This window comes from Nilaparvata lugens, chromosome 5 (genome assembly GCF_014356525.2).
Source record: "Nilaparvata lugens isolate BPH chromosome 5, ASM1435652v1, whole genome shotgun sequence".
Classification (NCBI taxonomy): domain Eukaryota; kingdom Metazoa; phylum Arthropoda; class Insecta; order Hemiptera; family Delphacidae; genus Nilaparvata; species Nilaparvata lugens.
In genome coordinates this window covers 5373746-5389370 of record NC_052508.1, presented here as the reverse complement: position 1 = coordinate 5389370, position 15625 = coordinate 5373746, and the positions used below count along the sequence as shown (strand labels likewise).

Here is a 15625-nt window from a genome sequence, read left to right as displayed (position 1 = left end):
AGAATATCAAATCTCAAATATGGAGATTTATTTTATAATATTTGAGAAATACATTTTCCTGACAAATAAAATATAATTGATTACAGTATTTTAAACAAGAATGAACACTCAATATGGTAATATTTCCTCTTCTGGAAATGATTCGTTCTATTTTTTTTCTTCTTCTTCTTCTTCTTCTTCTTCTTCTTCTTCTCCGCCTTTCACTCATCTTACTTCCCTCTGTTTCTTAGTTTTCCTATTAGTTTTTTTAATCTTATTTTTCTTTCGAATCCCTCCTCATTTTCTGAGGTTTTAGTCAAGTGGAAGAGGGGGCTATTATATTGCCTCAGCTTCGACCACAACATTTGTAATATCGCAAAGTGTGACAAATAAAGACAAATATTTATCTATCTATCTTTTCCAATTCCTACACTTCATAAAGATAGGAGAACAACGTTGCCGATTCTCTGTCTTGTCGATGCCTTCTATAGACGGTAGCTGATACAGGTTTATTGATGTAACTGCTCATAAAATATTAACTGCTCATTCTCGTTTTAATAATCAATTATATTTTATCAAGCAAGAAATCATATTTTCTAATGACTTCATAATCAAGATTAAATATTTTGTTAAGTAATTATATTTCTACATTGTTGAAAACGATCTGGCCACAGATTAAGCGGGAAAGAGATAGCGATATCCACTTTGTTGAATGGAAGACAAGGATAGCAGTACTATTGCCAATCAAACACTGCCATTATAACGTGGACCTCTGTATAGACTCACATGTTTTAATTTTTACTTTATACTAGTTTTTTTTATTTATTATATAACATAATATTTCTACCTTGCTAATTTTTTCGTCTATCTGATCACACTATTGGAAACGTGATCGGTGAAGTTTCCAAAATTCTATTTAATATAATAGTATTTTAATTAAGACTATTTTCTTCCACTATCATTTTCATTATGTACTTATTGTGTGAATCAATATAGAATAAATTTCTACTCATATGTTATATAATTTGAGGAGGAAATAGATTCATGTATCATTATTTCATCTATTAAAATATTCAATTATATATTATCTCTCTATTCTCTTTCTTCCAACACTTCTTCATCCACTTCTATTTCTTCTCCTCAATTGTATTCTTCTCTTCCTCCTTTCATTCATTTTCATCATCTCTTCTTCTTTGTTTGTCCTGCAATAACGACCCAATTGTTTAGACTGACGAGCGAGATTCTTATCGAAATCGTGTTCATTGAATGGAAGACGCCATCTTTCAAAGCTGAGTTGGAAATGCGATAAAATCGCCATTAGGGCATTCAGTGAAACCTTCAACAATGTTGCACCCTATACAGCATTCAAAAGCGCATACTTGTATAACTATGTTATCACCAAACAGGGTAGCAGATTACATTACAGTGAGGTCCACGTTATAATGGCACTATTCGATTGACATTGGTGTTGCTATTCTTGTCTATCATTCAACAATGCGGATAGCGCTATCTCTTCCTCGCTTTGCTCTGTTGCCAGATCGTCTCATAACAATGTAGAATTAATAATTGATTGACAAAATATTTCTTTTGATTATGAAAAATATAGTTTCTTGCTTAATAAAATATAATTGTTTATTTTAAACGTGAATGAACAGTTAATATTACATCAATAAACCTGTATCAGCTACCGTCTATAGAAGACAGAGGATCGGCAACGTTGTCAGACCGTTTTCTAACAATGTAGAGAAACATATCATCATCAACAAAATGTTCAATCTCAAATATGAAAATTTATTCTTCAATATTTGAGAATACATTTTCCTGGCAAATAAAATATATAATCGATTGAACACTCAATATGTTGATATTTCCTATGTTAGTGATAATAATGTGAAATATTTCTTCTATATTTGGTTTTGAAGCATCTAAAATTGAAAATCTACTTTGTGAAAATAATTAAGGACTAAAGTTTGTGTGAAGTGAACAACTACATGACTTAACCCATTTCGGACTATGTGTACCTTATCTAAATTTGGGAGAGGAATAGCACAAGGTTACCTTATTTTTTCTCTCCCTATCATTTTGATGATGTAATAATTGTATGAATCAATAGAGAATGAAAGATCAATATCACATAAAATATATTGTATCAGCTATCCTCTGTAGAAGGCAGTGAATCGGCAACGTTGTTCTCCTATCTTTCTCATTTCTCTTTCCTATCTAGAAATTTGGTCATATCTCCTGAACGGTAGGGAATTTAGCAAATATGATTCCAGACTCGTGTTTCTCGCATCAAAGACCATTAGATCACGAGGTTTGAGCAATTTTTATTTTTCACAAAAACGTGATGGAAACCATGGACCACATGAAACCATCATGACACAAAAAGTATCTCAGATTTGACTGAAATTTGGTCATATCTCCTGAACGATAAGGAATTTTGCAAATATAATTCCAGATTCTTGTATCTCGCATCAAAGACATAAGAACACAGAATTTGAGCGATTTTTATTTTCACAAAAAATTGATGGAATTCTTGGACTAACCATCGTGGAACACATTGAAACAAAAAGTATCTCAGATTTGGCTGAAATTTGGTCATATCTCCTGAACGGTAAGGAATTTTGTAAATATGATTCCAGATTAGTGCTGCTCGCATCAAAGTTTATAAGATCACTAAGTTTGAGCGATTTCTATTTTTCACAAAAAAGTGATGGAAATCATGGACTAACCATCGTGAATCACACTGAGACAAAATGTATCTCAGATTTGGCTGGAATTTGTTCATATCTCCTGAACGGTGAGGAATTTTGCAAATATGATTCCAGATTCGTGCTTCTAGCATCAAAGATCATAAGATCTCGAAGTTTGAGCGATTTTTATTTTTCACAAAAATGTGATGGAAATCATGGACACACACTGAAACAAATGTATCTCAGATTTGGCTGAATTTTGTTCATATCTCCTGAACTGTAAGGAATTTTGCAAATATGATTCCAGATCCGTGTTTCTCGCATCAAATACCATAATATCACGAAGTTTGAACGATTTTTATTTTTCACAAAAAATTCTCCTTGGTCAATGTATCTCCTTGATCATATCTCCTGAACGGTGAGGAATTTTGCAAATATGATTCCAGATTCGTGCTTCTAGCATCAAAGATCATAAGATCACGAAGTTTGAGCGATTTTTATTTTCACAAAAATGTGATGGAAATCATGGACACACACTGAAACAAATGTATCTCAGATTTGGCTGAAATTTGGTCATATCTCCTGAACGGTGAGGAATTTTGCAAAAATATGATCCCAGATTTGTGTTTCTCGCAACAAAGACCATAAGATCACGAAGTTTGAGCGATTTTTATTCTCCACAAAAAAGTGATGAAAACCATGGAGTAGCTCAGATTTGGCTGAAATTTGGTTATATCTCCTTAACGGTAAGAAACTTTGCAAATATGATTCCAGATTCGTGTTTCTCGCATCAAAGACAATAATATCACGAAGTTTGAGCGATTTTCATTCTTCACAAGAAATTAATTGAGAATGAACAGTTAATATTACATCGATAAACCTGTATCAGCTACCGTCTATGGAAGGGATTAGCAATAATTCAATCAATCAATCATTCAGCATAATACAACTTACAGAAAAGTACCACAGGCTAACTTACACCCAAAATTGTTCCAATTCTAATTTATACACAAGTCCAATAAATGTAGCTAGGTTATGTGTCACTTCAAAATTCTTCAATTACACACTCAATTCACAATCCATACACACAAAAATCATTTCTAAATTAAAAAAATACCTCTAAATTGAATTAAATTAAGTACAATAATAATTGAAAAATTTTAAAATTAAAAAAAACTATAAAATTTGCAAGACAGAGGATCGGCAACGTTGTTCTCCCATCTTCCTTCACTGCCATCACAACGTGGACCTCTCTCTCTATACTTGATTCTATATACTTGTATAGCAGTCGATATTAGTGGTGTTGAGGAAATGAGCTCTGGTAATGCAATGGTCAAGGCAATAAGAATTCAGTTTTATAGTGTTTTATCAGTATCTGGAGGTCTTTCATTCATTCATTTTTGCATGCATGTCACATCATCATTTGAAATAAGAGTTCTCAAATGTCACGTAAAACTCTTGCAACCCTATCGTTCAAAATTGTGAAGCCCTGCTTTCTATTCAATTTTGAAACATATTGGGCCATATGAATAATGTTGAGCATTTGCTTATACTTCTAAAATATTGAGCAAATGCTTCATTTTCTATGAATAAACGTAAGCAAAACCTTATGCTCCATGCTCATGCGCATATACTCAGTTTTTATTCATATGGTTCATTGGTTCTTATGAGAAAGTTCACACATTGGCAGACTACCATGATAACAGGCCTACTCACTATAGTGAGGTCCACGTTATAATGGCAGTGGAGAAAGATAGGAGAAGAAGGTTGCCGATCCTCTGTCTTGCCAATGCCTTCTATAGACGGTAGCTGATACAGGTTCATTGATGTAGTATTAACTGTTCATTCTCGTTTAAGATAATCAATTATATTTTTTTAGGCAATAAATTATATTCTTCAATAATTTTATAATCAACTTTTATAGTTAAGATGGAATATTGTGTTAATGAATTTTAACGCCATTATAACGTGGACCTTACTATAGCAGATCATTAATAACATCTTGAATGAAAAAGACTAAGAAATTGTCAAAAACCACAGATTTCTGTGGTTTTTGACATTTTCTTAATCTTTTTCATTCAATATGAATAATTACCACAATATCAACTTCTCAACTACACAAAAAAAATAAATATCATCAATTTCTTCTGATTTGTTCTGGTAATCGAGCGATAAAAAAATGAACGTTAATAAATAAAACAAAATAAATCTTATAGCACCCTTTATTAATGTAAAAGCAGCCCATATCAATAAGTGTTTTTTTAGAAAAATGAACGGTATAATCCTATTCATTTAACATATAACATATGGGTACATATACCGCAATATACAATACAATTGAAAACTATCTTCATATTAAATGTTTATGAAATTCGTATAGATAGAGCAATCGTATCTCTATCCTACCTGTTAATATAATACCCGATGAATGGAAAATTTAAATATAGATTGCGTATCTCTGTGAAAAACTATAGAGGGAGCTAGCCTACTTATGGAATTCTTTATTGATTCCTAAAATAAGTACCCTACGGTACATTATCGAAATGATAGGGAGAGAAAAAATAAGGTAACCTTGTGCTATTCCTCTCCCAAATTTAGATAAGGTTACATTTAGTCCGAAAGAGGTCGTCTTGTAGTTTTTCACTACTTCTTGTAGTTGTTCACTTCACAAAATTCTCTCTTCCAGGAAATACAAATACAATACCGTAATCAAAGGAAATAATTATTTAATTATTCTTCAAATAACATTAAATTGTTTAAATATTTGAAATTATATAATTGTTTAATATCAAGAAGAATTTTTCTCATGTTATTTACAAGTGACAAACCTCACACTTTACCTTAATTTTCTTTATAATTATTATATAACGAAAATCCTAAATAAATGCTGCAAATCACCCGAAGACTTCTGTTACTGCAGACATTGACAACAGGGTTAACAGCTGGATGGAAACTCGATGAGAACTACTATCCAAAAATTATTTGCCAGCCCGGGAATCGAACCCGGTACCTCCCAATTGCCAGTCAGGAATGCTTACCCTTACACCAAACTGACAATCTCTGGATAGCAGCGCTCATTTTATACTAAGCCATAGCGGCCAACCAGTTTATAGATGGAATTTATTAAATAGAGAATGCATTTATTCCAATGCTAATTAATATATATTTATTATTTAACGAAAATCCTGAATAAATGCTGCAAATCGCTTCGTATAAAATGAGCGCTGCTATCCCGAGATTGTCAGTTTGGTGTAAGGGTAAGCATTCCTGACTGGCAATTGGGAGGTACCGGGTTCAATTCCCGGACTGGCAAATAATTTTTGGATAGTAGTTCTCATCGAATTTCCATCCAGCTGTTAACCCTGTTGTCAATGTCTGCAGTAGCAGAAGTCTTCGGGGTTATTTGCAGCATTTGTTTAGGATTTTCGTTAAATAATAATTATATATTAATTAGCATTTGAATAAATGCATTCTCTATTTAATAAATTCCATCTATAAATTTATTTTCTTTCTTTTTCCCCTTTTTGTGTAGTTGAGAAGTTGATATTGTGGTAATTATTCATATTAGATAAAAATACTAAGAAATTGTCAAAAACCACAGATTTTTGTCATCAGAATGAAAATCTGTAGATTTTGACAATTTGTTGGTATTTTTATTTAATAATCTTCTTTTTCCTTACAGTACAACCTTGGAGGAAAACGCCAGCCTTGAGTCTGTTAAGAGCTCCAACTATCAAAAATGGAAAGAAATGATAATAAGGTGGTGTTTCGTGAGCCAACTCCAGACAGATATCACTCAATGCAATCGCATTTATTCAAATGAAGCCGAAACTACAAATTATCTAGTCCTTGTTTCAACGAATATTCTCCTTATTTTACTTCCCTTGAATCCATTTCATTTCCCTTGAATTCCTCATTATACAGAGTGAGTCATATGTATGGGATTCCAATAAATTGGAGGCTGTTGTAGATGTAGATCCTATAATACTGTAACTTCCAGGTTAAGTTATTGGTCGAATACTCTACCTTTTGACGTACAACTGAGTTTAAAACCCTCATAAGGGGGGGACTTAGGGGTTGTAACTCGAATATTTTGAATGTTAACACCTAGTGTTTATCATTTTAAAGGCCTTTTTAAAACAATAAATATGGCATGGATAAAAATGTTCTGATACTTTTATCTGAAATGGCGGCTGTTTGAGGTTTTAGTTTTTAAGGAAATGAGGGGTTGTAAAACTCGAATATTTTGAATCTAAACACCCATTGTGTGGTATATTATTTTAAAGGCTCTTCTAAAACAAGAAAGATGACATCAATAAAAATGGTCTATGATAATTTTATCCAAAATGGCGGATAATTGAAATTTTAGTTTTTTAGAAACAATTGATAAAGTTCAATCAGTTGCCATTTTGGATGAAAGTATCATAGAAAATTTTCATCGATGCCATATTTCTTGTTCTAAAAAGGCCTTTAAAATGATGTGCCACACAATGGATGTTTAGATTTAAAATATTCGAGTTACAACCCCTAAGTCACCCCCTTATGAGGGGTTGAAATTCAGGTGTAAGTCAAAAGGTAAAGTATTTGAACAATAACTTATCCTGAGAGTTACAGTATCATATCTACAACAGTCTCCTACTAAATGAAGGGTTCCCATACATATGACTCACTCTGTATAATATTATTTATTGATCTTCATATCAATATGTCATAATGTATAGGTAAAATAGAGAAAAGATAGCATGAGAAGATATCCCATAATAAAGGACGTTTATGTTCCAAATTTCAGTGTTAACTCAAGTCAATAGTTCCAGAGCAGTTCTTTTTCGTGAAGCTATGTGGCGCTGGTCGTCTCTCATACTGTGCCGTTCTTACTCATTACACTCTCACCCCAACAAAACAGTAATAATACTCGCTCAAGAACAACGTATGGACTTCAACAACATAGGAGACAATTCTTTGAAAAACGTCCCTCCTATGTGGGATCGAAGTTCTTCACCAGTTTCCAATTAATATCAGAGAGAAGGATGGTGCGAATTTCAAGAATGAATTGAAAAGATATTTAATTTCAATTAGGTAGCCCATATTCTACACAAGACTTTATCAACTGATTATTGTGAATTATTATTCTATTTAATTAATTTTATGACACTATTTATATGTATAAATGCAATGATAAATAAATATTTATTTGATTGATAGACTTGTGTTCACAAAAAATTTGCTTGAAATTTGGAACATAAACGAGCCATACCATGGGATATACTATCTTTTCTCTAGGATACAGCTTACACATTTTGATACATTTCCTTCATTTGGCTTTTATCTTGTAGTAGATTATTGACCAAGAATATATTATAAGCACTGAAAATTTGGAATCTGGATAGACTAATATAAAAAATAAGTATTATACTTCAATATCCATTTATAAATTGAAAAATATGAAGAAATTTCAAGCCACAATAATCACAAAGACTATCACCATATTAGGCTAGGTGCACACCGGTTAGTCAAGACAAAACACGTTTAGTCACAATACTTCACATAGTTGCTTATGAAGACATGTCTAATTGCAATGACTAATCAGTGTGTGTTGCGTCATAAGCAGCAATGTGAAGTAGTGTGACTAATCGTGACTAGTCTTGTCTTGACTAAATAGTGTGTACCTACCCTTAGGCTGGGCGCACACCAGTTAGTCAAGACAAGACATGATCAGACACGTTCAGTCACAATACTTCACATAGCTGCTTATGGCGCAACTCACACTGATTAGTCATTGCAATTCGACATGTCTTCATGTGAAGTATTGTGACTAAACGTGTCTAGTCTTGTCTTGACTAACCGGTGTACGCCCAGCCTTAGCACAGCTGGCATCTATAATATTAACATGATATCTTAAGCATGGTTTATGCATGCAATCTGTCAGCTGCAGGATATTTGTGTCACGAGACTAAGGGATTGTGATGCATGTTTTGCTACCATATTTAGCCGAGCAGCAACTGAACAACATGTTTCGCTACCATACAGCAGAGTTGTCTGCTGTCAATCAACTCTCAACGCATCTAGTATGAAATTTCATTTAGATCCAAAACTCACTTGGAAGCCTCATGTCAAATATGTGAGCACTGAGCTGTGTAGAGTGATCTATCTGCTGAGAAGCCTTGCTAATACGGTACCAAAAATATATTTAAGGACAGCATACTTTTCTTTCTTTCACAGTCTCATGTCTTATGGTATACTTCTATGGGGAAATTCAGCACACATTAACGATATTCTTCTGCTACAAAAAAAGCCGTGTGAATAATCACTGAATCACCTTATTTAGAACACTGTAGGCCTTTATTCATAAATAATGAAATTCAGTAATAAATCAGTAGCCTACATATATTCTGTTTTGTTATACATTAAGGAGAATCTGCATTGCTATCAATTAAGAAATACTGTTCACTCTGTTAATACAAGAAACAATAGTCAGATCTATATTCAATACCAAAGATTGTCTGAATCTTTGAACAGTTTTGAAGCAGTTTGGCAAAAGGTGTATACTAAGTTACCGCTACACCTCCAACAAACACCCCCAAAACTGTTCAAATTAAAGATGTACAATTGACTGGCAAACAATCCTTTTTATAAATTAAGTGAATTTTACGAGAGCAGAATCAGCATACTTTAATTCTTATTGTTAGCATGTATGAACTAGCTGCTTAATTTTGTAATATTGTCTTTGTTATTTGTAATATTTGGAAATGTAATCTAAATAGCAATGTAATAGTAACAATGTGTCTCTTAATGCTTAATGTGGCTATTTCATGTTATATTTGTGTGACTTTGTCTTGTGCTTTTTTGGCTGGCTGACAATAAAATTGTATTTATTTATTTATTAGAGCAACTATTGGAAGTCCATGTTTCGCTACCATACAGCAGAACAGGGATTGGAAGTCCATGTTTCGCTACCATACAGCAAGCAGCGATTGGAAGTCCATGTTTCGCTACCATACAGCAGAGCAGGGATTGGAAGTCCATGTTTCGCTACCATACAGCAAGCAGCGATTGGAAGTCCATGTTTCGCTGCCATACAGCAGAATAGCAATTGAATTCCTATGGTTTTGTCTTTTTCCGCTTTGCTGCCGCTTTGCCTGCTCTTGCAGTGCTCTGAAAATGGCGACAGCAAAGTGAAAAGGACCGATTCACAGGAAGCTATTCGACGGAAAGTCACATCTTCACGTTTCTCCTTCTAATGCAATTCCAAGTTATAGAGTTGTGAGGCTAGTTATTCAACTATAACTACCCAGTATTCATTCATATATCTTCAATAATTGATAGTACTCAATATTCTTGTATACTAAATACAATTATATAAGCATCTTTTTCATAAGAATTTAATAGGTTTACCTGAACTGATAAATTTTTATATAAATTACTAGTACCCTCTTTAATAATAAGAATAAGAATACTTTTATTCCATTAAAGCAGCACAATGCAATAGGAAACGTCAATAAATATAAAAAGTCGATAAACGTCATTAAAACTATTACAACAAACAAAATATGAAATTGGCACTATGAGAATTTGATAAAAGCAGATCTAATACATAATAATCTTATGCACTATAAGAATATTTAATAATTAATAAAAACAGACCTAACACAAGAGAAATGGAATAACAAATTTTAGCCTAAAAATAATCTGAAACAGGTAGATGAAGGAACTCATAAAAAGAATAAATGGGATTCTTTAAAAGGAGATTTTCCAATCTTTTTCTGAATGAAATAATTGGTAGTTGCCTAACTGTAATATGAAGGATATTGAAAAGTGTTTAAGATAAGTGGTCAGGACTAGTCAAAATCTTACTCAATCTTGTAAAAGGCACGTCTATTCTGATTCTATTCCTTGTATTGTAGCCGTGAATGTCTTCTCTACAATGATGAGTGTCAATGTTCTTCCTTTCATTCATTTATTGTAGCCTGATGGTCAATAAAAATGAAACATGAATCTTGAAGCTAGCTATATTTTATATGAAAACATATTAAGAGGGTACTATAGTGATTTCTATAATTATTAAACATAAATTATAAGCATTTATAGCATTTAATTTGGATTATCGTAATTAATAATTATATTATAAGCATTTATAGCATTTAATTTGGATTATCGTAATTAATAATTATATTATAAGCATATCTATACATATTTACAAGTGATTCTCATTTGTAAGTTTCATTGTATAAGTGTGAATTATCAATAAATGTAGGCCTACCTTCAATACATGATGTAATAATACTTGATGTATTACCAGATACTTACTAAAAATAATGTATTATTTATAATATTTATTGTATTATTTATAGAAGTACTGATGGTAAATTGGTATGGCAAATGAATCGTATATTATCTTACTTGTATATACGTAGGTAATACATAAAAACATATTAGATATTTCAAGTGTTTTCTACTGTCAATTGTTTCTTTCAATGTGTAATATTAAATCTACTTTCCTACAGTTACCTTGAAAAGTGACCATTCCTGCACTGATTACAGAACGCAAAGAATCACTTTTCCGCAAAGTATTACTTTGCGTACTCTTAATGCTTTGCGTATTATCTTGCAGCCATCCCAATCAGCTGTTGACATTGTTGGCGTGTATTTTGAATGCGAATTTGTTCTATCTATATTTTTCTGATTTTCAAATAAATAAAAATGAAAACTCATTAAATTATACATTTTGAATATTATGAATTATTCCAAATAATATTTTTTTCAATCATAAATAGATTGGTTGAAAATTGTTTTAGAAATTAAGATTTACTCAAAATTATTCAAATTTTCAAATTAATTGGATAAATTAAATTTTTAATTTGAATAAATTATCGATTATTAATTTTCAATTGAATTATCAAGTTTAAAATAAATTAAGGTTGTTATTAATAACAAAATTATACAGAAAAAAAAATTAAATGGATTTCAGCCATCATTTTACCCATACAGTAATCAAACACTTTTCATATTCAATGGCAACTGTAGGAAAAATTTAATGTGAAATACGTGAGCAAAATTCCTCTGCTGCACTCAAGAAACCATTCCGTCCTCGCCTACGGCTCCTGCGTAAACATTTCTTTCGGTGCAGCAAACTGTCACTTTGCGCACTAGTTGCACAAATAACTATTTTATGTGTAGCCCACTTATTATTGTAAACTTTAAGGTTACTGATATATTTCTCAATCCCAAAATCTGCGGAAAAAACAACACATATCGAAAACTTTCCCTTCTCCATGAATTTCTGTGATTTGTGTATTGTTAGATATTTAATGTGATATGATTGTGGTATGTAACTCAAGGAACTAAAACCAAATACAGTAACAGCAATAAATTATCTTTATTATCAATACATAATATCACAGACATATTGGACTTGTACACTTTTTGTTGATAGCATTAATTTCAAGCTAGCGATGATATAATTTTCGCAGATAATTTCATCTATGTTAAAGCTGCTATCTCGGGGTTCTTGATATTCCTAATGAGCTTGATGAAGAGTTCGTGCTTCTGCAATATAAACAGAGAACGTTATAAAAAATGTAATTGATGTCTAAATAACACAACAATATTATAAAAATATAATGTAAAACAGCGAGCTAAGCCACTACCTCCGCAAACAAAGCCATAGTGCATGACAGGTGGTTGATGGTGACGTCAGCAAAGGTAGGCTCCTTCACCAATAAAAACACTAGCTTATATAGATCAGCTGAAATCAACTAATTTTTATTGGTGTAGGAACCCTACCTGTGCTGACGTCACCAGAATGCACTATGGCTTTGTTTACGGAGGTAGTGGCTAAGCCAATATAATAATTAATAATTCAAATTTTTATTACTCTTAATTTTCATTGTATTTCTTTTCACTTCAAACTTTATACTGTAATGTATGATGTTTATAATAATTAGTTTATCATTCTGATTTCGATTTTTTTATATACCTATACGTTTTTATTTTTTTTCATAAAACAGCTGTAACTTACTAATAGCATAGAGAAACAATAGCGTAAGTAGATATCCCATGATATAGGGAGTTTATGTCGCAACTTTTACTGTTATCTCAAGCCGATTACTGTTGATTATTGTCGATTTTTACTGTTTTGACCGTGTAAGAGTGTATGAAAGGCACAATATGAGAGACTATCAGCGTCATAAAGTTTCACAGGAGAGAACTACGTGGACTATCAGCTTGAGATAACAGTAAAAGTTGCGAAATAAACGCCGTAGTTTCTCTATGCTAATAGTGGGTAGGTTTGTGATATTGTATTGAAATTTTCCAAATAATTGCAATATTTCTCAAGTTTTTTATTCATTGTGATACCGTACACTCTATGATTCATTTAAAGTATTATGTCAACCTTCAAAATTCAAAATCTTCAAATCATTATTTCTGGACCAAAAATCTAGTGGAAAAGCAGTGTGTGATATCATAACCTCAACCTTTGGACAACATTAAATTTTTATCAAAATTTTTTTGAAGAGAAATAATACAAGCTTACCCCATTTTTTCCTTCAATATCATAACTATATTATGGCCAGCCGTCAGGCTCGCTTCGCTCGCCATATCCGTCTAGTCAGGGGGCTCCGCCCCCTGGACCCCCGACCGTATCGTCCAAGAATGAGATCAGCAGGCTCGCTTCGCTCGCCTGCATTTTTCATTTGAGCATTTTTATCATATGTTAGGACGATCCAATCGGGGATCCAGACCACCTTTAGAGTTAAAAAATTACCAAAAGATTTCTTAGTGCGCCTCTAAAGGGCCAACTGAACATACCTACCAAATTTGAACGTTTTTGGTCCGGTAGATTTTTAGTTCTGCGAGTGAGTCAATCAGTCAGTCAGTGAGTGAGTGAGTGCCATTTCGCTTTTATATATATAGATTGTAGTATTTTGTACAATAAATGAATAAATAATAAATTTTAAGTTGCTATATCTTTATAAGATCTGTATTGTGTAACTTGTGTCCAGGAGGCAAGTTTCAGGTTTTTACCTGTTTGCCTCCACATATTTCTGTACGTAAATAAATGAATCAATATTAATATGTCCAGTGTGTGTGTGTGTGTGTGTGTGTGTGTGTGTGTGTGTGTGTGTGTGTGTGTGTGTGTGTGTGTGTGTGTGTGTGTGTGTGTGTGTGTGTGTGTGTGTGTGTGTGTGTGAGAGAGCCTTTTCACACATTGCTCAAGAATTTAGGAAAAGGTATGAACACTCCTTACTTGGATAAAGCATTGAATCAGGAATTTGATTCAGGTGAGTATAGAGTGATCTTTTCCTACATTACTCATTACACGACATTTTTTTATGAAACCCTGAATACAGAAAGACACAATTGCCCATATGAATGAAATCAGAGCAAATGCTCATGAGCAAGAGCATGGAGCATAAGGTTTTGCTCCTGAGCATACATTTATACATTGGCTACAATGTCATTCTCAACTATGAATGATTGGGGAAGGAAAAACAGGCTTAAAGCCCAAAACTGTTCCTTTCCCAAATTTAGATAGAAATTTTCCAAAAAATAGGTTATGTTAACACTTCACGATTTTTGTCCAATTTTGAGTCCAAAATATGTATAAACTAGGAATTTAGAATTTAGGAAAGTTGAAAACCAAATTAAATAGGAAAAAGGTAGAAGCAAATGCATTTGCTCATTTTTATATGAATAAGCTTTACCTTATACTCTTACCTTATGCTCCTGAAGTCTGGAGCAAATGCTCACGTATTTTAAAGAGTTTGATCAGCTGATTCGCTTTTGTAGCCTTACTTTGTTTTTATAGCTCACGGAAGCGCTAAATATGCACGCAGGGTGCACCGCTTGTGTTTGCGTCGTCTGCTCTGTTTTCTATTTATTTATGAATAGAGTTTTAGGTTAGTTGAGTTTAGAATTTTGAAATAATAGCGTAAAAAATGTCATCTCTATAATAATCTTCAGCATATTCTTATGATATCAATAACCTTCTTATAATCGTCTACACTCTCATCTTCTTAAATGCCTATTTCCTATTTTGTGATGGCTATCTTTATATCAGGTATATAAGTTTTGTATTTATTCTTTTGTAGGAATAATGGTAATATATATCATGGTTGAATTTGAAAAGAGTTTTATAATTCTCAACTATTGGTTGTGATTGTATTGGTATTGTTTCCTATTACTCACACAAATTAGTTGATCCATTTTACTATGAGCAAAAGGTGACAAGCTGCTCCAGACTAGACTCACCTTTTTTGAAGAATTTGCTTTAAAAGTTGAGCAAATGTTCTTGTTTATTCATACAATTTTGAGCATAAGCTTTTACTTTTGAGCAAATGCTCAAACTATTTTTTCGATGAGCATGAGCAAAAGGTTTTGCTCACGTTTATTCATAGAAAATGAAGCAAATGCTCAATATTTTAGAAGTATAAGCAAATGCTCAACTTTATTCATATGGCCCATAATATTATTGCTTGAATACAAGTGAAGTTGAATTTACCTGTTATCAATATACATTTTTTTTGTATTGTTTTATTTCTGTGACCAAGACTCAACTCACACTTACGCGACTCATGTCGTGAAGATAAATATCCGACACGAACAATTTCAATCACATGCAATTCAAGATGGCGGGTAAAATGGCAAAAATGTTGTCAAAAACAGGGTTTTTCGCGATTTTATCGAAAACGGCCGAACGATTTTGTTTAAATTCATACCTAAAATAGTCATTGATAAGCTCTATCAACTGCCACAAGTCTCATATCTGTAAAAATTCCAGGAGCTTCGCCTCATCTATGCAAAGTTTGATTTTAGATTCCCAATTTATTATCAGGCTTCAGATATAATTTAAACGAAAAATTTCTAGTGGAAAAGATTGAGCATGAAAATCTCTACAATTAATGTTTGGTAACATTATCACCTAAAATTGAAAATAAGCTCGAAATTCGATAAAA

General features: G+C 32.5%; 2 protein-coding genes across 2 annotated transcripts in view; one reads left to right on the top strand and one right to left on the bottom strand.

Annotated features, from left to right (window-relative positions):
- Positions 1-8478: 8478 nt before the first annotated feature.
- LOC120351705 lies at positions 8479-10747 on the top strand. Its single transcript, XM_039429794.1, has 2 exons — positions 8479-8844; positions 9557-10747. The coding sequence occupies exons 1-2, from the start codon at positions 8581-8583 to the stop codon at positions 9764-9766; spliced, it is 474 nt and encodes a 157-aa protein (XP_039285728.1). The 5' UTR covers positions 8479-8580; the 3' UTR covers positions 9767-10747.
- Positions 10748-12095: 1348 nt separating this feature from the next.
- Positions 12096-15625, bottom strand: part of LOC111050877 (serine/threonine-protein phosphatase 4 regulatory subunit 4) — a 56158-nt gene continuing 52628 nt past the window's right edge. Inside the window, exon 19 of the mRNA XM_039429352.1 lies at positions 12096-12215. The gene's annotated coding sequence lies outside the window, so the exon portion shown is untranslated. The remainder of the gene's footprint in view (positions 12216-15625) is intronic.

Excerpts from the sequence above, each read along its gene's own strand:
- LOC120351705 (XM_039429794.1), top strand. The coding sequence starts at position 8,581 with ATGCATGCAATCTGTCAGCTGCAGGATATTTGTGTCACGAGACTAAGG. Across the intron at positions 8,845-9,556 it reads TGAGAAGCCTTGCTAATACG|AGCAACTATTGGAAGTCCAT; the intron begins GTACCAAAAATA and ends TTTATTTATTAG.